Here is a 23256-nt window from a genome sequence, read left to right on the forward strand (position 1 = left end):
TACATGTGGAGATGGGCACTGAGCAGTGGGCATCGTCAATACATTTATAGCACCATCAGCCGTGGCCGGACGAATGCGCATGGGTTTCGTTTTTACAGAAACCACATGACGCGTGTAACATCGTGATCGTGGGCACTGAGGAGTGGGCACGTTTACTATGTAGTGCACGCGATCGACTTGAGTCGCTTTTATGGGCGCGAGCCCTGTGTGAAGGGTTGTGCTTACATGTGGAGATGGGCACTGAGCAGTGGGCATCGTCAGTATATTTATAGCACCATCGGCCGTGGCCGGGACACCAGAAATTACACCTTTTCGGGAAATATCTGGGTAGCCGTGATAACGGTTTCTGTGTGCAGGCAAGCGGGCAACTGTACAGGCTTGCGCATTGCAAAAGACGCTGAAACAGTCACAATCCCTGGAACTGAAACAGCGGCGCACTTAGGTGAGAGTTCGGCCGCGGCGACTCGTACACCGGCGCTTTCCTAGGATGGCTTCGGGCCTCCCGGCCTCACCATAATCCTCTGCCGCGGTCCCCGCGGCGCGGGGCGATGGCCAGTAGAGCGAGAACGGGGGTCTCGAGCTGCGTTGCTGAAGCTGTTGTGATAACGGCTTTTGTGTGCAGGCAAGCGGGCAACTGTGCAGGCTTGCGCGTTGCAGAAAACGCTGAGACAGTCACAATTCCTGGAACTGAAACAGCGCACGCTTGGGTGAGAGATCGGGCACAGCGGAACTCGTACACCTGCGCTTCGATGAAGCAGCCATCGTGAGTAGTGCAGACACAGCGTCATGCAGCAGGCTTTAGATGGCAACACCGCTTTCGTCCGCCGTCCAGCAGAGGGCGGACAAAGGTGCGTCGCTATCGCCTGTTCCACCGGCGGAAGTGACTGGTAGTTCCTGTTTTTAGCATCATCCAGTGTGGAGAATGCTAGTGAGACAGACGAACGAGTTCGCACTGAATATGGAGCGTTCCAAGCCTTTGCCACCTCTTCGTGAAGCTCAGAAAGAAAAGAGGCGGGCTTTGAGAAGTACGCTCATCCGAAAGGAAATACCATCCAGCCGGGAACGAGAGGGGGGCGCTGGTGCAGACCACTCGAGGCCGAGACTCATCGCGGCCAGCGTGAGCACTCGCCCTGGCTCCTTCTCGATGTCAGCTCGTCTGCTGGGCTTCTGAGCAGAAGGCACGAGATCCTCGGAGCTCGCCCAGCCCTCACTGTCCGAAGCTAGCAGAGAGCACGTGTCTTCTTCCCCAACGCGGCCCTGAGATCGACTTCCTCGGACGACGCGGCGGCAAACAGCGGGCGCTGCCCATCGGAAAGCGATGCAGGGGAGGCCGGTGAAGCAGGGCGAACCGGCGAGCTCGGTTGAGCTGAAGACGGTTCCGGAATCCGCTGGAAGCGGCGCTTTTACGGCGCCTCAGCGGAGAATGCAGGCTCAGAGAAAAAGGCCAGGCGAGTCCTCAGAGTCACCATGGCAACAGCTCGCATTGAGAGCATCCGCCGTCAGCAAGCGCGAGCGCTGCATGATCTTCACCCAGGCAGGAGACACAGATGTTGTACCGGTCTCCCTCGCTGAGTGGGGCTCTGACGAGCCGCAGGAAGGCATCTTAAAAAAGATGCAAGCTCTTTTACGAGTGTGTTGCAGGGCAAACACACACACACGCATAAAGAACAGCTGGATATAACAGAATTGAAAGGATATAGGCGCCGGACAGCGCAGCAGGAACGGCAGTGGAAGGCGGCGAAGGCCAGCAGCTTCAGAATGGCTCGTCCCGCTGATATGCCTCGCAGACGGCGCTTGCTTCCTCCGTGATCCAGCGATGCGTGAGCTTCGCTGAAGAGATGAAAAATCAGTTGAGTCAGCCTTTTCGAGCTCCTTTTATAAGGTTGGGCCACACCCTTTTTTCTTCTTTTAAGTTACGAAGAATTTTTATGTAAATTTAATTTTCCAGTAACTCCCAAAGAATTTTCCATTGTCATGAATGCTATTCCTAAAGGAGCTGTTATGCTTTTAAGGGACTCTGTTAGATCCAGCACTTTATCTATTTCTTTAGGCCCATTTGAAATCCCAGTAGGAAAACTATGCTTTCTGTCACCTTCTTCATCACGTAACTTTAAGATTAGATCACTTTTTCAAAAGGAGTTTGTAACAACTCCATATGTTGTTTTTTATTGGAGGAATGTGGTCAATCATATAGATTGGAAAAAAGTATGGAATCTGTCTTCGAAATACATAATAACAAACAAGGTTAGAGAGATCTCATTAAAATTATTGCACAGATTTTACCCAACTAAAGTGTTTTTGAAAAGATTTTAATCAGACATAGATACAAGCTGTTGTTTTTGTGGTGACCCTAATGAAACGGATATACATATATTTTGGGATTGTCCTCACACACAGCAATTTTGGATTGAATTCTGTAGTGTTATCAATCGCAGTGTGCTCCAGGGTTTCTCTCTGCTTTAATCGTACAGATAAGAGCAATACATCAATTGAATCTGTAAAGGGTCTACTTTTTTGGATACAGATATAATAACAACAAAACTTTGTGCACTTATAAAATAAAGATAACAAACAAGGTGTGCTGTCTGCAGCCTTTGTCTGCGCTGATCTTCATTTACAAACACGTCATTAAAATGAACTGTAACTCCGTGAATACTCAACGAAGGTACATGAGAGAGATATCTATAGAAAGCTTGACATGTCTACTTTTAAACTAAACAGGTGCCACCGAAAACAGATATTCTGTGATAAAGTAATCCATACGAAAACAACGCGATGTCTGTTTTTCACGTCTCCCTTCATTATATCTAATGTGACCACGCCCCCGCGCTGAACGCGCTATTCAGATATTCAAACTGAAGTGCGCGGCTTGAATACGTCCATAACAGAAGAAAAAACAGAGAGACTTCTTCAAGTTCTTTTATTTTAATGTTTGCTTCGCGATGAGAGGAATAAGACATAATTCACCCCAAAAAGATGTGATGTGGTTGAGGATTTGAGAAATGGATTTCCTCAGAAAAAAAAGAATGAAGCACTGAGATCATAAACATGAGTAAGTCTCTTTTTAATTATTTATATACTTGTACTAGTTTTCACATATAGTGTAAACATTTTACTAGTTAGACTTTTTCTATAGACTTTTTCCAAACTATAATTCCTGACCAAATATATAATCAAGTGAAACATTATGAAGTTTCAATAACAATATACAATACTATACCATTCAAAAGCTTGATGTAAATAATATAAATGTAACAAATAAATAACTGTAACAAATGTAAAAACAATGCTGTTCTTTCAATTTATTCCACCTAAAAAATATTCTTAGCTCTTTTCAACATTAATAATAATAATAATAATAATAATGATGATAATAATAAAAACAATAAATGTTTTTTTTGTAGAAAATAAGATTGTTAAAAGGATTTCTGAAGGATTGTGTGACTGGAGTAATGATGCAAAAAAAATTGTTTGAAAGTCAGCTTTAATTGTTCCTGATAAACTGTTTAACTGCTCCCCCAAGTAGATATTAAAGTATGTTGTGGGATAATTAAATATATTCTAAATAAACTACAAACATAAAATTATATAGATTTATTTTGTTCTCACATTCTTTCTTGTAACTCTTCCCTCTCAGTGGCACAGATGACTGAAAGGCTCATTATGCAGATCATTATGCAGGCCTTTGTCTTCTCAGGTGTAAATCACAATGATATTCATGATAGTTGACGCCTACTCGCATATGACTTTTACCAACAAAAAGTGTCTTAGAAAATTTAAATCAATATATTGTTTTCTGTGAGTGAGTAAACAAGATGATTTTCACATCATTTAGAAAGAAAAATTCTAGGCTACAAGCTCCAGTTCTCAAAAATCCCGGGAACCATTGTTCTTTATGTGTTTTATGGCCTTATTCAAGTGATTTAACATTTTTAGTTTTTCACTAACCACGCATAATATTTTCTTTCTAAAAAATACAATCATGTACATGGATGCATTTCACATATTATTATAGCCCAGTTTGTGCTGATTACAGTGAGATTAGACTTTTACCCATTTAGATATTTATAAGAAACTGAAAAAAGCACAAATGTCAGGGCATGACAAAACTTCTCCAGGCCCCAAAAATACCCTTAGACTCCAGAGGGTTAAGGATGTACTGTTTGGCTTCGTTAATATACCAAAAGATAAAATTAAGGAATATTTTATTATTAACCTATTATTACTTCTTGCAAAATGTCATATTCACCATAGTAAATTCAATCTTCAAAATCCTTTATATATTGTTTTTGAAAAAGAGGCTCAACAGTATGTTCAAACTATTTAATCTTCCAAGAGTCTCAAAGCTTGTAAAATGATTAATTTATTTAATATTTGTAATTTATTTTGTATCTTTGGTACCTTGCATTAATAAAAAAATGTATAAGAAAAGTGCGCATTCTGACTTTGGGGACAGCTTACATCGTGACGCTGTGACGCAATCGCTCTTCACATCCGCACTTCGGAGTCCACAGACTTCAGTTTGGGACACCCTTCGTCGGTCTCCTGTGACGCATTCGCACTTCAAATGCGCACTTTGGAGTCCATGCACTTAGGTTTGGGACACAGCAATTGTGTTTCGCTGGAGTCCCAAAGCTTTAAAAATACCTTTATAACCTTTTCCAGACAGATAGATCTAAATTACTTTCTTTCTCATTTGCTTCGGAATTTCTTTGGATCTCAGCATGATGTCTAACTTTTGAGGATATTTCGGTCTACTTCACTTTGTCAGGCAGATCCTATTTAAGAGATTTCTTGATTGCAAACAGGTGTGGCAGTAATCAGGCCTGGGTGTGGCTATAGAAATTGAACTCAGGAGAGATAAACCACAGTTTTAACAGGGGGACAAACACTTCTTCACACAGGGCCATGTAGTTTTGGCTTTTGTTTTCCCCTTAATAATAAAAACCTTCATTTAAAAACGAAATGTTGTGTTTACTTGTGTTATCTTTGACTAATATTTAAATTAGTTTGATGATCTGAAACATTAAAGCGCGACAAACATGCAAAACAATAAGAAATCAGGAAGGGGGCCAACACTTTTTCACACCACTGTATCTATCCATCCATCCATCCATCCATCCATCCATCTATCCCTACTATTCATGACAAAATGGAGTTGAAAGATAAAATAAAAGAATGAAGATGAAAGAAATCTAATATGATTTCAATTCTTAACATTTCATGTAATATTTATGCTATCTATTAAGACAAATGACAGGGCCATGTATGAGTAATATCATCGCGCGTAAAGTACCGTATTTTCCGGACTATAAATCGCAGTTTTTTTCATAGTTTGGCTGGTCCTGCGACTTATAGTCAGGTTTGACTTATTTATCAATTTATTTGACATGAACCGAGAGAAATGAACCAAGAGAAATGAACCAATAGAAAACATTACCGTCTACAGCCGCGAGAGGGCGCTCTATGCTGCTCAGTGGTCCTGTAGTCTACCACTGAAAACAACTGAAAACTGTTAAATGAAATATTAACTTAAAGACAACTGAGAAAGACTGAATGCAAACAAAATGCCCCCAAATAGAAAATCCTATTCTGCAGATTACAAACTGCAGATAGTAAAATATGCAGCCGAAAACGGTAATCGAGCAGCAGAAAGAAAGTTGAGAAACTTGTGAGGGACTGGCGTAAAACAGAGGTTACTCTAACTCAAATGAAGAAAACGAAAAAAGCTAACCGCGGGCTGAAAGCAAGATGGCCAGAGCTGGAGGAACACAGATGGGTGCTTGAACAACGCGCTGCTGGGAGAGGCTTGTCAACGGTGCAGTTGCGTCTCCACGCCCTGGTAGTAGCCAAGGAGATGAATATAAATGATTTTGCTGGCGGGCCTTCTTGGTGTTACCGCTTCATGCAACGCAACCGCCTCTCTATCAGAGAACGGACAACATTGTGTCAGAAACTGCCAGCAGACTTCCAAGCTAAGGTCGACAGTTTCCGTGAGTTCATTGAAAAGCAGGTTACTGAATACAACGTGTCACCTGACCATATTATCAACATGGACGAGGTCCCCCTCACGTTTGACATCCCCATGGGCCGAAGTGTCGCAGAGAAAGGGCAAAAAAAAGTGTGAATATAGTGACAAATGGTCATGAGAAATCACACTTCACAGTGGTGCTGGCATGTTGTGGAGATGGATCGAAATTGCCACCGATGGTCATTTTCAAACGGAAAACCATGCCCAAAGACGAATCTCCCCCCACAGTTGTCATGGCCGTGAATGAGAAAGGGTGGATGAATCAAGAAATGATTAACATTTGGCTTACAAAGTGCTACACTAAGTGTCCTGATGGCTTCTTTAAAACACGCAAAGCCCTGCTTGTGACAGTATGCGAGCGCACATAACGCCACAATTCAAAGATAAAATAAAAGCGTGCAACTCCATACCTGTCATCATCCCTGGAGGCTTAACCAAAATACTCCAGCCACTCGACAACACGGTGAACCGGAGCTTTAAGGCAGTCTTGCGTCGCCTGTGGGAGGAGTGGATGGTGGATGGAGAGCACAGCTTCACGGCAACCGGGAGAATGCGCCATGCAACTTATCAGCAAGTCCTTGGATGGATCGACACAGCATGGGCTTCAGTGACAACCGAAACCATCCTGTCGGGATTCAGAAAGGCCGGAATAACTGGAACTGATGCGGAGTCTGACGACAGCCCCGCAGAAGAAGAAGAGACGGCGCTTCATCTTTCTTCCGGAGTTGGCGGAGTTGTTCAGAAGCGACACAGAGGATGAAGAATACAACGGACTCAGAGAAGTGGAATAAGATCGCGGGAGCTTTGTGAACTTGCTTAGTGTTACCGGTAACGGTTGGACTCGCTGGCTTGTTATGTTAATTTAAGCCTATTCAGCCTTCCAGGTATGTTTTTATGCTATTATGTAGCTAACTGTTAATGTGTTAAGTTAACATACATATTCAGCCTGTTGTTCTGTGTACTATTGTGTACCGTTAGCTGAATAACTTGCCTTTCCAGATTACCAATATCTGTTCTTGGTCTTGGATTTTAAATAAATTAAGTTAAAATTTCAGTAGACGGTAATGTTTTCTCTAGGTTCTTGGGTCTAAATAAATGCGACTTATAGTCCGGTGCGACGTATATATGTTTTTTTCCTCGTCATGACGTATTTTTGGACTGATGCGACTTATACTCAGGTGCGATTTATAGTCCGAGAAATACGGTGTTACTTTAGCAAACATTTGTAATGAAAATCTCAGACTTCTATGACTCGTTCAATTCATGGCTTTGAAAAGGCACACAGAAACAATTTTTTTTGCTTAAAATATAAAATAGGATTTATTTCATATTGATTTATAAATTTAAATCAAAAATACAGCATTTTATTAGTCATTTGCACAGGAAACGGTAGATAATGGACATACACAAGACATGCACATCACAGAGAAAAGAACAATGAGAAGAAAATGATTGTGAATGCGCAAAGGCCTCTTATAGTCTATAAAGATTATTATATAGACATAAGCCACCCATCCACACATTGCACTCTACATTTATATTACAAGTCACTCATAAAAATGGTGCTTGTTCAAACATGATTTATAGTAGGACTTAACACAATTTGGCTCCAGTTTACAATTTACTCATTCTGAATGTTTCAATTTTTTCCCCAATTAATATTCATTTCATGACATATCACAAACATACTCTTAAAATATAAATACAACACTAGACATTTAGAGATACAGATACAGAGAAAGCAGGGTTACAGTACATGTAATATTAAATTAAGTAAAAATTGTTTTTCTTTTAATCATCTTTTACAATATGGAAATAAGGTGACTGCTCATTTCCAAACTGAAGCACATGTACGCCAGTTTTGATATTTGCAAGCCCATGGGAAGCATTTGGTCAGTCGTACACTATACCTAGGACAAAACAGAGGTGCTATTTTAAAGGACCGAAGATGCTTAAAAAAAACGTTCCACTGTTTTAAAGTTTGATGCTACTGTTAAACTGGTAAATGGTTTGACTGCACCTGAACTAAATAAAAACTTCCTAATGTAGGCCATAGTGAATGATCTCCTTCATAGCATGACTACAACTTAGCTCACCACTGCTAACTGATGAGCCTAAATTAATATATTTAGATGCTTTTTTTTTTCATTGAACAATGTCACAGGTGACTAACTGGTGGGGGTTGCGTGCTGCAATGACAAGACCAAGATGGCTGCTAGAAGAAACGTCAGTAACCCCATCCTAAATCAGTATTCCCAAACTAAGGGTTGGTGTTGATAATCTCATTTAGACCTCATTTATCATCGAGGGCGCTTGCGAGTTACAAAAATGAGGACCCTGTGGATGGCGATCAGCCGATCCTTAAGAGCATTCATGGCGAGGATGGTCAGCTGGGCTTTGTTTTCCAGCGGCAGCACAGCCAACAGCCACCAACACCATGCAGGACCATTGGGATTATCCTTAAAAAAAAACAAAGACCACAATCAAACATTAGCACTGATTGTACTAGATAAGCCTGCCATTTTAAAAAATAGCAAAATTATCCTGCCTACAAAGGCAAACAACAAGAATTTTACAATAACAATTAAATACTGGTCTGATATGCAGCAGACAGTTTAGAGGTAAGATTACAATGAACAATGATTTAGAACAATTGTGAGAATTATTTGATCCAAACATTCACCTGTGGGTCAGAGTCTTTGACAGGCAGGTGCCCAAAGTGGCTGATGATTTGGTTCTTCATATCATCTTTAAGGGAGGTGAACCAGCCCAAGGCCTGATCATACACAGAGTCATGCAACTTCAGGAGCTCAGTGAACTCCTCTCCTTCAACCTGAACACATATGCACATACATGGTCAGTGTGGAAGTCTGGAGATTTTATTATTCTCTCTCTTGGTCACACACACACACACACACACACACACACAAAATATAATTTTTTTGGGATTTGGACTTTTGTGCTCATAGACTGCAAATATCTCTATACCTTTTTATCCTCCAAGTATTCAATCTTAGCTGTGTTGTATCCATCTCTCTGGCCGTGAGTGACCACTCTGAAACGAGCAATGCCTATGGTGTCCACCACAGAGCGTCCATCAGGAAAAAATTTGACATCCCTCACCTCCAGCATACAGCCGTGGTCAGCAAACCTGTTAACCACACACCTCAGATATTTAACTCCATGCCAAGATGTTATGCACTTCATTAACACTTCTTTCTGATTAGGCCCCAAAGCTATGAAAATATATGCACTAAACCCAATACACATATAGGAATCATCAAGCTGAATTTTTTTTTACACTGCATGTCATATGCTCTGCTCAACAGAAGTCAGCTACTCTGAACCTTTACATATTCCTCCTAGACACTTAATGCAATCGCCACCAAACTAACACTGAAGATGCTAAAATGTGAATGAATTTATGATACTGAATGGTTTGGCCGAGGCAAGGTGGTAAGCTTTCACCAAAAAATAAAATAAAAAGCATGTTATAATTTTCTCACGTTGTCTGATGTAGATCAATGTAGCGGATCTGACCCGAATCAGACAAATTAAAGAGTTGATTAGGACTGTGGTTGAAACACGAGCCGAATTCCTCAGAAAGGCAACAGGAAGTCATATCCCAAGCAAGATAACCAACCAACCAACTCTTCACACTTTCAAACAGCTTTCAACATTAAAACCACTAGAACAATTACTGACAATTTCAATTCCGAGAAGAGATTGTCAAATTTGGGGCAAGTAATTGAGATGCAACGCCGGACATCACATGTAAACCCATGAGAGTTATACACCATATCCTTAAACACTTCCCCCACCTAGCATAACCAGACTGAAATTCCTTTTAACCTCTGGTCTTCACAGAAATCTTTGTCAAAAGAATGGCACTATATGTCTTTTCTACATATATATGGACCAAAATGAACTCAAAAAGACTTATAAATGAATATCAGTCCATCGCTTCACTCCTTATTCATTTATATGTAACCCACACATTGACTATCATGTTATAATCACTTATTGTGTATGTCTTTTAATAACTATTGGATAGCTTAAGGATACATATTCATGTCTAGTATGTATGTATTCGAATCTGTTAGCTTGAAACAGTCCTGACCATCAGTTATTTTTTAAATGTATCATATTCTTGTTATAGGAATCATGTCCAAAATTATACCCTGCAAGAGTGGGAAAATTCGGACCATGTGCTTGATAAGATAACATATGATTTATGATACCCCCGAGCCAAGATAATATCTGATTGGTCAAGACAACATTTGAGGTGTGGCCAACAGGCCAGTTTAAATACTTAGGACACCATAAAATTTTGCTTTTAGCTTTTAGCTTGCTTCTTAGCTTCTGCTATTAGTCATGCCTGCTTTTAGTTTGCTTTTAGCTTTGCTTCTTAGCTTTAGCTTTTAGCCATGCTTTTGGTCATCACTGTTCTTTGAGCGCGGTTCCAGCGTGCGTTGGCCTGCACGCATGCTGCTACTTAGCCACGATGAGAAGAAACACCACCTAGTCTCATCAAACTTTACTTCTTTTCTTTTCCGTTTGAGAGTTTCGTGTTCTGAGTTAAGTTTTGTAAAGCAGGTCTCCGAGTCTGACCTCGACTGCCGTTCAACTTCAACCAGCTCACACAACTTTGCATCGTCAGCCAACGCCCAACCACGGGCTTCCCAAGATGTCACTTCAGCGACTACTGAACTTCCAGCCAATCAGCGACATCGGGAAAGCCCCTTTCAACGACAACAAAGGGGACTGCCTTTAAACAGGAGACACAAGTAACTTTACCTCCAGACTGTGACCTTTACTGCTGTATCTAATATAATTTTAACCTCATTGAGGAACTCAATGCGAGGACTAATTAAGTGATTGATGGTTGTTCATGTCTATGCAATTTCATGTATTGCTGTAAACTTGGGATTCCACATTTCCATTCTCTTAAACTCATCTTTCCCTAACTTTCGATCTTCCTGCAACTTGTGTGAATGTGTGAGTGCGTGCGTTTATGTGTTAGATTAGTTTATATGTCTTAGATTTATCTAATAAAGCCTTATTCATATTGAAAAGAGAAGTATCTTGTGTTTTGTGCTTACAAGTTAATGTCTTAAACTGCCGATCTTGTTACTGTGCTAATTGATAGTGTTTTCACTATACTTTGGATATTAATGTCCAGCGCAGATTTGATGTTAAACGACTCGTTCAGTGAATCGCAGGGCGTCTCAGTGATCAGCCGTGAAACAGTGATTCTGTTCAAATTCCCTTTTAAATCTTAAATGATTCCCTTTGAGCTAAATTGACCTGTTTCCCTTACATCTAATTTGAGCTGTATATTTGATGGAGGCATGGATGGGTCTTATTGCGAGTAACAATCATAATACTGCTTATCAGTAACAGGAAGTGTCACAACAAGCTTTAAAGAATTCAAAGGATTTTTTTGAGGTTCTTAGCACATTTTGACTAAAGTAACAGGGTTAGGTTTACCTGAAAAAATGTATACATCAAAGACTTTGATTTAACTTGAAGTATATTGGGGCCTTTATGCAAAAGGTCCTTATGCTGTTCACAAAATTTTCTTGAAGCTGTCTAACTGTGAATATCATCTCCACAGTACTCAGATTCTTCCTGAAGCCACACTGTGACACTGGTAACAGATGTTCGGTTAGGTTCTCCACCAGAATTTATAACATGATTTTTGCTAGGATGTTCCCTGCTACTGCCAGTAGTGATATTCATCATCTGTTGATGCAGACAGACCTTTCACCCTTGTGTTTGTATAGAGTGACAATATTGGTATCTCTCCATTGTTGAGGTACACACTCCAGCTACCAGACCTGTAGGATGTATTGATGAATCATCCTGGTACACACCTTGTTTAAGGAACTCAGCAGGGATGCCATCATTGCCAGGGGACTTATTTTTTTGGAGAGTTAATAACTGCCAACACCTCTAGGAATGTTGGATGGCGATTAAAGTCGGCATGAAATGAAAGTAGTGATTATCTTTTTTTCTCTACTGTGACATCTAACCGGGTGAAACGGCATCTGAAATGAGAGGACGGGACTTGATTTTGTCCTTCAGGAATTGATTGGATCATTGGAAGTTTGGGCGTTGCTAACAAAATGGAGGCAGATCTGAATGCCAGTTTGCATTTAGTTGTGAGGAGATTTCGCTCCACTGGATTCACCCTAGCATGAAGATATTTTTTATTTAGGTGCAAAGAGAGCGAGAGAGCGAGAGCGAGAGCGAGAGCGAGAGAGAGAGAGAGAGAGAGAGAGAGAGAGAGAGAGACTACCTGAATGACTGAGTGCATCCTCCATCAGATTGTCATATTCAGAAAAAAAAAGAAAAACATTTTTTTAAGGGTAGTGTACTCCCCCCATGGCTTGTGTCAGCACTGGTCAATGCATTGATTTCTATAAAGTGAAGCATCAGCTTCAGTTTTTCCCCCTGATGTTTATCTATACTAGCCCCATAGCTTGTGACTGGAAGAGAAGATGAAGGGGAGGTTAATGTTTTGGTTTAAAGATTACCAAGTCACATGAATTAAAATTGTTTTTTATTTTAAAGGTACAATATGTAATGTTTTGCCACTAGAGGGCGTATATTATAAATGAACATAGACCAGGTAAGCGACGTGACATTCAGCCAAGTATGGTGACCCATACTAAGAATTCGTGGTCTGCATTTAACCCTTCCAAAGTGCACACACACAGAGCAGTGAACACACACACACTGTGAACACACACCCGGAGCAGTGGGCAGCCATTTATGCTGCGGCGCCCGGGGGGCAGTTGGGGGTTCGATGCCTTGCTCAAGGGCACCTCAGTCGTGGTATTGCTGGCCCGGGATTCGAACCCACAACCCTAGGGTTAGGAGTCAAACACTCTAACCACTAGGCCATGACTTTGTCATCTTCATCCTCACAGCCGATGCAATCTGTTGTGACTTGTAAAATTACAAATGACTTGCTTCTTGCGTCTGACCAAGGCTGCATCTCATTGCTAGTTTTACTTTATCTTAGTGCTGCGTTCGACACCATAGATCATGACATACTTAGATTACAAAACTATACAGGTATTCAAGGACAGTTTTTTAGATGGTTTAGATCCTACCTGTCTGATCTCTACCACTTTGCTTATTTAAATTGGGAGTCATCTCATTTATCATCAGTAAAATATGGAGTGCCACAAGGATCTGTCCTAGGTCCTCTGCTATTTTCAATATACATGTTGCCCCTTGGTAATATTCTAAGAAAATACGAGTTTAGTTTCCACTGTTATGCTGAACTATATATCTCAACGAGACCAGATGAAACTTAACAGCTCCACTTATTGGCCAAGAGTAATAAACCATTAACCTTTAATTATGAAATTTCCAAAAATGCTAATAACTTTTTATTGCATTAGGCTATTGTAATGAAACTGGTCTCAAAATATTCCTTGGGTCATGCCGACAACAGACATAATTTTTTAGTAGGAAGTCTGAACTCACTGTCTGCCATTTTGATTTATGTTGAAAACCTACTTTTTGTCTAACGCCTCCTCAACTGTTGGTCCGATTTTCACCAAAATCGAGTCAGATCATCTTCAGACTGTGCTGACAAAAAGTTATGCATTTCATGTCGATTGACAAAACTGTTTTCGTACAGCATTGTTACAAATTTTAGACATGGTGCCAAAATGAGTCTGAGGGCGTAATAAGCTAAATAATGCACCGCATTAAATTGTTCATTCAATGCAATGAAAACATTACCTAAAAAAAGTGCATAATGTCTAAACTAACATATATGAATCAAATATAATTTTGTAAATTGCATGAACATTTTGAAGAATTATGTTTTAAGAACTATGAACAAAACAGCAACAAGTATTTTATTCATTGCTTAATGCAAAAAGCAGAAGCACAGATGACATGGATTGCATTTAATAACATACGAGACGCAATGGAATGGAATAAAACCTCACAAAATCTCAAGATGTCATTTTACACTGACTTTTAGAAAAAAAAGGTTATACATCTTTTAACTTTACTTGGCTTTGTATGCGTCTCGTGCGAGATGTGAGTTTGGATTTGGTTTTAACCTAAGCAATATCTATGCTTTAAGCTTTTATTTTTCTCTAATATTTAGAAAAAGCAAAATGCAACAACAAAACTCTAACTGCAGTAGTGAACTTGAAATAAAAAACAGACACAAACATGTAACAGTAACTTTATGTATTATGAAATGCAAAACAGAACAGATTTCCCTTATTAAGAAAATCGATAGACCCACACTTTAAATTAATTCAAGGCCTCTTACCCATTTAGTTCATCAGCAATGCACATGCCAAACTGTTTGGTTCCTGTTTCCATTGATCTGCGAATCATAAGCCTGTACCGAGGCTCAAAAACGTGCAGTGGGCAGGGAACAGTAGGAAATGCTATAGTGCAAACAAAGATGGGCACTTCCTGGTTCAAGCTGAAACAAGAAGAAAATAAAAATGTTTCAATATGTACACATGAACAAGATACAATAATAATGGCACATTATTGTTAATGTCCAACTATAAAATGCAACTTACTTTGACAATTCTTTCATCTCTTCTTCATGTACTCTTCGTCTTTCTGCTAGCTCATCACAAAAGAAGCGCTGCAATAATTTTTCTATTAGAAGAGTTTTGTTGTATGCTCTAGTAGCCAGGTACTGCAGAAAAAAAGATAAGTGCTTTAGATAAGAAAGCATCTCCTCAATGCCTAACACTGAATTAAAAGGTGGGCTATAGAGTAACATTATTACACATTAAAACAATACTATTCGCAGGTGTGTGATATTTCATGAAAAATTTCTACATTTCTAAATGAAAATAAACATAAAAAAAAAGTCCACAAAGGCTATGTCCACATGAAGCCAGAGCTTTCCCTATCCAATCTTTTTTTCCCTCATCTCAAGAAATATCTGCTTTCACACAAAACTGACACAAAATTATGTAGTATACATGCCAGACCAGTATGTGTCGCTGTAATTCTCCCACAGAGATGCCCCAAAAACGGAGAAACCTTGACGTGGTATACAAACGAACATTTACTAATCTGTGTTAATGTTAGTTAATAAAGACAATAGTTCAGTGTTTGTTCATGTTTTTGTTACATGCTGTTACGTGACATAGTGGTGTCTGACTAGGGGGTGAGATGTGGGCTGATGATGTCATCGTTTCAGAAAATATATGGATTCACTGTCCACATGAAAATATAAGGGAGGCGTTTTCAGATATATCTACTCTGGGACCCGGTTTAAAAAAATATCAGTTTCACATGTCTCTGTGTGGACGCAGCCAAAGTTCCAGGTCAAATGCCAGTTCACCATGGCTGGAAAAGCTTGCCCCAAACAACAACAGACACAAAATTACATGGTTTTAAACCTATAATTGGATAAAAGATTTCCCTTAAAAGTAATAATTAACAATTATCATGGTCAAAGCACCAACAGCTTATGCAGATAATAACAGTGATACATGACAGCTATATTTTTCCTAATAGCAGCTCTCAGTGATATGTGTTGGGTCCCCGCTATAATAACAGCAACATTCACAAATGCCCACTGAACAAGCGGGAACCCAGTGTGCCTGTAGCTTTCTCTATTTCAGTTTTATCTAGTGATAGAAAGTCTAAGGCCATCTCAAGCCGAAGGGCAAACTCATCTAATCTGCGGCCTATTATGCATCAAACTAAAATTGATGTAAAAACACAAAGTACAGCCATCAAGTTAGCATCTTTAAACATTCGCTCACTAAAAAATAAATCATTTCTAATCAATGACTTTATAACCACAAACAATCTGGATTTTATGTTTCTAAACGAAAAATGGCTTGAAGACAGATGCAATGCAACAGTCCTTAATGAAGCAGCCCCTCCTTACTTCACTTACATGAGTGTCTGCAGGACTGTTAGGAGAGGTGGGGGTGTAGCTGCTATATTTAAAGATGTCTATCAATGCAAGCAAGTGTCATTTGGTCAGTACTTGTCTTTTGAATATCTAGGGATTGTGCTGAAAGGTGCTCCACGCATTCTCTTTATTGTTATTTACAGGCCTCCAAAATACTCTCCAGCCTTTGTTGAAGAGGTCACAGAAATGTTATCAATGATTTCCTCAGAGTTTGACTGTTTTGCTATTGCAGGGGATTTTAATATTCACATAGATAATTCAGAAAACAAAACTACAAAAGAAATGTTAACGGTTCTAAACACTTTTGACTTGACTCAGCATGTGCATGGACCCACACACAAAGGTGGACACACTCTAGACTTAATCATCAGTAGGGGTCTAAACATTTCATCCATTGTTATTAAGGACATAGCACTATCTGATCATTTCTGTATTTTCTTTGAAATTTTGTTGTCTGCTACAACTGAATCTAGATCGGTCTCTGTCAGAAGGAGATGTATTAACGAGAACACACGTGTACTATTTATGGAGGCTATATCTTTAACACCAAGCATTTCTGCAGACTCTGTTGATACTCTCCTTGATTCATTCAACTCAAAAGTTAAGAATGTTATTGATGATATTGCTCCAATAATAATCAGAAAGAAAACAAACAGACAGAAATCAGTTTGGAGAAGATCAACAGCAGTTCAGACTATGAAAAGACAATGCAGAAAAGCAGAGCGGATGTGGAGGAAGACAAAACTTGAAATTCACTATAGCATCTACAAAGACAGCCTTCATGCTTTTAATGTGAAACTAGCCACAGCTAGACAGAATTTCTTCTCAAACCTTATAAACAGTAACTTAAATAACACTCGTACTCTTTTTGCCACTGTTGAGAGACTGACAAACCCCCCAAGTCAGATTCCCAGTGAAATGCTCTCAGACAGCAAATGCAATGAGTTTGCATCCTTCTTTTCTGAGAAGATCATCAATATCAGGAAGGCGATTAGCACATCCTCAAGTAATGCAGAGGTCAGACAGATTAGGCCACAATATAAAAAAGATACTATGTCGATTTTTGAAGCAATTGATAGCAAAATTCTGGAAGACATAGTGCAGCACCTAAAATCGTCAACCTGCTATCTTGACACACTTCCCACATCTTTTTTCAAAAATATGTTTAACTGCTTAGAAGCAGATCTTTTAGAAGTGGTGAACGCCTCACTTCTTTCTGGGACATTTCCAAACTCCTTAAAAAATGCAGTTGTTAAGCCCCTCCTGAAAAAGAGCAATCTTGATAACACCATTTTGAGCAATTTTAGACCAATATCTAATCTTCCTTTTATAGGTAAAATTATAGAAAAGGTAGTTTTTAATCAGCTGAACAAATACTTACACTCAAATGGATACCTGGACAATTTTCAATCTGGTTTTCGACCGCATCACAGCACTCATTAAGATAATAAATGATATTCGCTTAAATTGTGGCTCTGGCAAAATATCAGTGCTGGTATTGCTAGATCTCAGTGCTGCGTTTGACACTGTCGATCATAACATACTACTAGAGAGACTGGAAAACTGGGTCGGGCTTTCTGGGATGGTACTCAAATGGTTCAGGTCATACTTAGAAGGGAGAGGTTATTATGTGAGTCTAGGAGAGCATAAGTCTAAGTGGACGTCCATGACATGCGGAGTCCCACAAGGGTCAATTCTTGCACCGCTCTTGTTTAGCCTGTATATGCTTCCCCTAAGTCAAATAATGAGAAAGAACCAAATTGCCTATCACAGCTATGCTGATGATACCCAGATTTACCTAGCCTTATCTCCAAATGACTACAGCCCAATTGACTCCCTCTGCCAATGCATTGATGAAATTAATAGTTGGATGTGCCAGAACTTTCTTCAGTTAAACAAGGAAAAAACTGAAGTCATTGCATTTGGAAACAAAGATGAAGTGTTCAAGGTGAATGCATACCTTAACCCTAGGGGTCAAACAACTAAAAATCAAGTCAGGAATCTTGGTGTGATTCTGGAGACAGACCTTAGTTTCAATAGTCATGTCAAAGCAGTAACTAAATCAGCATACTATCATTTAAAAAACATTGCAAGAATTAGACCTTTTGTTTCCAGCCAAGACTTGGAGAAATTTGTTCATGCCTTCATCACCAGCAGGGTGGACTATTGTAATGGGCTCCTCACCGGCCTTCCCAAAAAGACCATTAGACAGCTGCAACTCATCCAGAACGCTGCTGCCAGGATTCTGACTAGAACCAGAAAATCTGAGCATATCACACCAGTCCTCAGGTCCTTACACTGGCTTCCAGTTACATTTAGGGTTGATTTTAAAGTACTTATACTCGTATATAAGTCACTAAATGACCTAGGACCGAAATATATTGCAGATATGCTCACTGAATATAAACCTAACAGAGCACTCAGATCATTAGGATCGAGTCAGTTAGAAATACCAAGGGTTCACACAAAACAAGGGGAGTCCTCCTTTAGTTACTATGCCGCCCGCAGTTGGAATCAGCTTCCAGAAGAGATCAGATGTGCTAAAACACTGGTCACATTTAAATCTAGACTTAAAACTCATCTGTTTAGCTGTGCATTTATTGAATGAGCACTGTGCAATGTCCGAACTGATTGCAATATATATTTTCACTGTTTTTTTTATTTAATTGTATGTAAAATCATTTTCTTACTGTTTTAAATTCATTTTAAATAAGTACAGTTTTAATAATTTTAAAAGTTTAAAAATTGCTTGTTTTATTCTTGTTATTATTTTTCTTCATTACTATTTTACTTTCTTTTATGTAAAGCACTTTGAATTACCATTGTGTACGAAATGTGCTATATAAATAAACTTGCCTTGCCTTGCCTTGCCTAATATAATAAGAAACTTCTCTCTTTTTTTAAGCGTGTCTTTTTATGAAAGTGTTATTTGATGTATTAAGAGACCAGTAATATTGTATCTGTTTTTAATTGGACAGCAATATATTAAGGTAGGTCTAGAAAACTTGACAAATGTGTTTCCACTTGCATTTCATTTTAAAGATGACACATTATGCTCCTTTTATTCCACAGATAATTTATTATATCATTTTGAAAATGCCTATTTTGAGTGGAAGCCAAAACACAGTTTTCATAAAAGCCTCTTTAAATGCAAATAAACTGCTGCTCTCTGCCCTCTTTTCCAGAATAGAGCTATGGCTTTATAGCTTGCACCTCAGATACTGTGCTAAAAAAAACATTGTTTGGTTTTGATTTTCATGTCCACCATGCTGAAATCATGTGTTTTATACCATATAAGTTTAAACTTCCAATATACATTTTCTGAGCACACACATCAAAGTACACACACAGAAAGCGGCTGTCACATAGCATGTGAGTACTAAACTAAGTTGTCTTTAATATCTTATTGCACTTAAAAGGTTAGTTCAGCCAAATATTAAAATTATGTCATTAATAACTTACCCTCATGTTTTTCCAAATCCGTAAGACCTCCATTTATCTTTGGAACACAGTTTAAGATATTTTAGATTTAGTCCGAGAGCTCTCAGTCCCTCCATTGAAGCTGTGTGAACGGTATACTGTCCACGTCCAGAAAGCTGAGAAAAACATCATCAAAGTAGTCCATTGCAGCGTTTCCACCGAAATTACCCGGAACATTTGTACCAGGAACTTTTTTCCCCAGTAACTTTTTCCCCCCAGACCTGTTGCTTTCTGCGTTTCCACCGTGGTGTAAAGTACCGGGAAGATTAGGCAAATAGACTGGTGACGTAGGTCTGCGCGAGTTTCTCAATACAAAGTACGCTGATTTTGGACAGCCATTTCAATGAAACGAAATATTATATAAATTTGCCTTTTTTATTTTAACATATAGATAAATTGAATACAGATCAAAGATAACCTGTTAGATTTAACCTAAACGAATTATAATTTATGTTTAACCACTAAAGAGACATCAAAGCCAGCGAGACATATCAGAAAGTCTAGCCGAGGTGAGGCTGCTCTCGGCGGAAACATAAGCACTGAGCTCTCGCTGATAGCGTGGAGCTCACTGACTCCAAGATCGGCGAAACACATTTTTAAATAGGGGCTGTCTTTATAAATAAACCACAGATTTGAGTTTTAAACAACTACATTCTCGCCTGAAATACTTTTAAAATTACATTTCATGACACAATAACAGTAATATTTTGAAAATGATCCGAATAAATGGTGGTTGAACCCAATGCTGCATGAACTCAACCAATCAGGATGTTTAGCGCCCAAGTCCTGCCCCCGAAAGTTCCGGAACTTTGAAAAAGTACTACCTCGCCAGCAGGGACTTTCTGAGGGGCATTTTTTCACCAGGAACTTAATTTAGTTCCTGGTTCCTGCGGTGGAAACACACCAAGTACCAGGCCAAAGTCCCTAGTTCCTGGGTAAAGTTCCTGCGGTGGAAACGCAGCACATGTGACATCAGAGGCTCAGTTACAATTTTTTGAAGCATCGAAAATACATTTTGGTCCAAAAATAGCAAAAACGTACTCGGTTACTAAACGTAACCTCGGTTCTCTCTAGAAGAGCGAACGGGTACTGCGTCTTAGCTAAAACGCTACGGGAAAAGTCTCTTTTCACGAAATACTGAAGCAAAAATTATCCTTAATTTTGTATTTTTGTAAAGCGCATTTGCAGCAGTACACAGCCATAGGCGAGTCGGCTCGTTCGCTCATTGGCTTGTTCTGCGGCAACTGCACAGCCTATCGAGCGCAGGCTGATGCAACATCAGACCAATAAGGGCGCTTCCCCCCCTTCTTGCCACTTCCCGCCAAAAACGGGTGTGGCCCAACCTATAATAGGAGCTCGAACAGGCTGACTCACCTGATTTATTTCATCGCCGAAGCGAACCAGAGTGAATCGTGCACACGGCAGAGAACGCAGTACTCGTTCGCTATTCTAGAGAGAACTCAGGTTACGTTTAGTAACCGAGTACGTTCTCTTACGAGAGCTCTCTCGTACTGCGTCTTAGCTAAGACGCTACGGGAACCCAATGCAAAACGCCGTGCGTGCAGGGATCACACACCAATAAACCTGAAGCAACGCCCAGGATTTACAGTGCACAGTCACGCAATGCGGGTCTTACGCAATACTGCCCATATAACAGTCGGCAGCGCATAGCGCTCATGAACTCAGAATTCCCCTCAGGGCCCTGATTCGACTATACCGACAGCAGCCTTGCTTGCAAGGCGGGAACCTCCAGGTTATAGAACCTGATAAATGTAGACGGCGAGGCCCAACCTGCCACCATACATATATCCTGCAAGGAGATCCCAGTAGACCACGCCCACGACGAGGCGACGCCTCTTGTGGAGTGTGCTCTGACGCCCAACGGCACTGAAGGCCCCTGGAAGCGTAAGCTAACGCTATGGCATCAACTATCCATCTGGATAGAGTCTGTCTCGAAACAGCCATTCCCTTGGAACGTCCACCGAACGAGACAAAAAGCTGCTCCGTCTGCCGAAAGGCAGCAGAGCGAGACTTATAAGCTCTTAAAACCCTGACAGGGCAAAGAAGACTCGAGTCTCTATCCTCTCCTGACACCGGCAGGTCAGACAGGGCAATAACCTGAGCCCGAAACGGCGTGTTGAGGGATTTTGGCACATAACCGTGCCTAGGTTTGAGTATGACCCTTGAGTCGTTAGGCCCAAACTCCAAGCACGACTGGCTCACCGAGAGCGCGTGCAAATCACCCACACGCTTCACCGAAGCGAGAGCCAACAAGAATACTGTCTTGAACGACAGATGCTGAAGGCTAACCGATTGGATAGGCTCAAAAGGGGGACCCTTCATGGCCTCCAAAACCGCCGCGAGGTCCCACATAGGGACTGACGGAGGTCTGGGAGGATTCAGCCTCCTAGCTCCTCTGAGGAACCGTACGACCAAATCATTCTTTCCTATTGACTGACCGAGCGCTGTTTCAGAAAACGCTGCGATGGCCGCCACATAAACTTTGAGCGTGGATGGGGCTCTGCCCTTATCCAACAGCTCCTGTAGGAAGGAGAGAACCTCCGTCACCTCACAACTAAGGGGTGAATATCCTCGAGCTGTGCACCAGCTGGAGAACACCGACCACTTCGAGGCATACAGACATCGTGTCGACGGAGCTCTAGCCTGAGTGAGCCAAATCGAGCCCCTGGCCTGCGAGAGGAGGTCCCTCCTCAACGGTACTGGCCACGGGGCGACATCTGCTATCTGCATCAAATCTGGGAACCATGGTTGGTCCTTCAAAAGAGGTGCTACAAGCAGTATTGAACATCTCGTTTCTCTCACCCGTTCTATCACCTGCGGAAGGAGGGAGACGGGAGGGAAAGCATAAAGCGGGCAGCATGGCCATTCCCGTGACAGCGCGCTTTCGTTCTTGGAAAAGAACGCAGGGCAGTGAGCGTTTTCGTGGGACGCGAAGAGGTCCACCTCTGCCCTGGCAAATCTCTCCCACAACAGCCGGACTGTTTGCGGGTGTAGAGACCATTCGCCTGTAGGAACATTGCCTCTGGACAGCCTGTCTGGACCCAGATTCTGTAGCCCAGGCACATGCACTGCCCTCAGCGAACGCACGTCGCGCTGAGCCCAAACCAGGAGGTGTTCCGCTAGCCTGTACAGGTTTCAGGACCCGAGACCGCCCTGGCGATTTATGTAGGACACCACAGACATGTTGCCCGAACGGACTAAGACGTGGTGATCCTTGATTTGGGGACAAAAGCGCATCAGCGCGTTCTCCACTGCCAGCCTTTCCAGACAGTTGATATGATGGAGCTTTTCCCGTTCTGACCATAGGCCAAAGGACGGTCTGCCCTCGAGCAGCGCTCCCCATCCCGAAGTGGAGGCGTCCGTCGACACCATCTTCACATTCGGGGAAGTCCCCAGGCTTACACCTGATCGGTACCAACCGTTCGCTGTCCAAGGTGCCAGAGCTGTGACACAGCTCTGATTGACCTTGAGATGCAGCCGGCCAGACGCCCACGAGTAAAACGGCCATGTGGTCCACGAGCTCCGCTCGTGATCGGGCCAGAACCAGCCAATCGTCCAAATAATCCAGCACTCGCATGTCTCTGAGTCTGAGAGGAGCGAGCGCTGCATCCATGCACCTCGTAAACATACGAGGAGCCACGGAGGACTGTAAACTGGTATGCCTGGCCCTCGAAGGCGAATCTCAAATATCGCCTGTGGTTTGACGCTATCTGTATTTGAAAATACGCGTCCCTCAGATCTATTGACATGAACCAGTCCCCTCTGCGAATCTGCGCGAGGAGTTTCCTGGTCG

At 41.2% G+C, this 23256-nt stretch overlaps 1 protein-coding gene and 1 long non-coding RNA gene across 5 annotated transcripts in view; one reads left to right on the forward strand and one right to left on the reverse strand.

Annotated features, from left to right (window-relative positions):
• Positions 1-23256, forward strand: part of LOC132143662 (uncharacterized) — a 939337-nt gene that overhangs the window by 816324 nt on the left and 99757 nt on the right. The gene's annotated exons all lie outside the window — the stretch shown is intronic.
• LOC132143661 (LON peptidase N-terminal domain and RING finger protein 2-like) overlaps positions 8200-23256 on the reverse strand; it is a 141087-nt gene continuing 126030 nt past the window's right edge. For all 4 annotated transcript variants that reach the window (XM_059554081.1, XM_059554084.1, XM_059554083.1 and 1 more), the window contains exons 9-13: positions 14602-14723; positions 14340-14498; positions 9020-9182; positions 8715-8864; positions 8200-8490 (exon numbers count right to left, since the gene is read on the reverse strand). In XM_059554081.1, the coding sequence (XP_059410064.1) occupies positions 8332-8490; positions 8715-8864; positions 9020-9182; positions 14340-14498; positions 14602-14723 (753 nt within the window). In that variant the 3' untranslated portion in view covers positions 8200-8331. The remainder of the gene's footprint in view (positions 8491-8714; positions 8865-9019; positions 9183-14339; positions 14499-14601; positions 14724-23256) is intronic.

The sequence above is a fragment of the Carassius carassius genome, chromosome 7 (genome assembly GCF_963082965.1).
Source record: "Carassius carassius chromosome 7, fCarCar2.1, whole genome shotgun sequence".
NCBI lineage: Eukaryota > Metazoa > Chordata > Actinopteri > Cypriniformes > Cyprinidae > Carassius > Carassius carassius.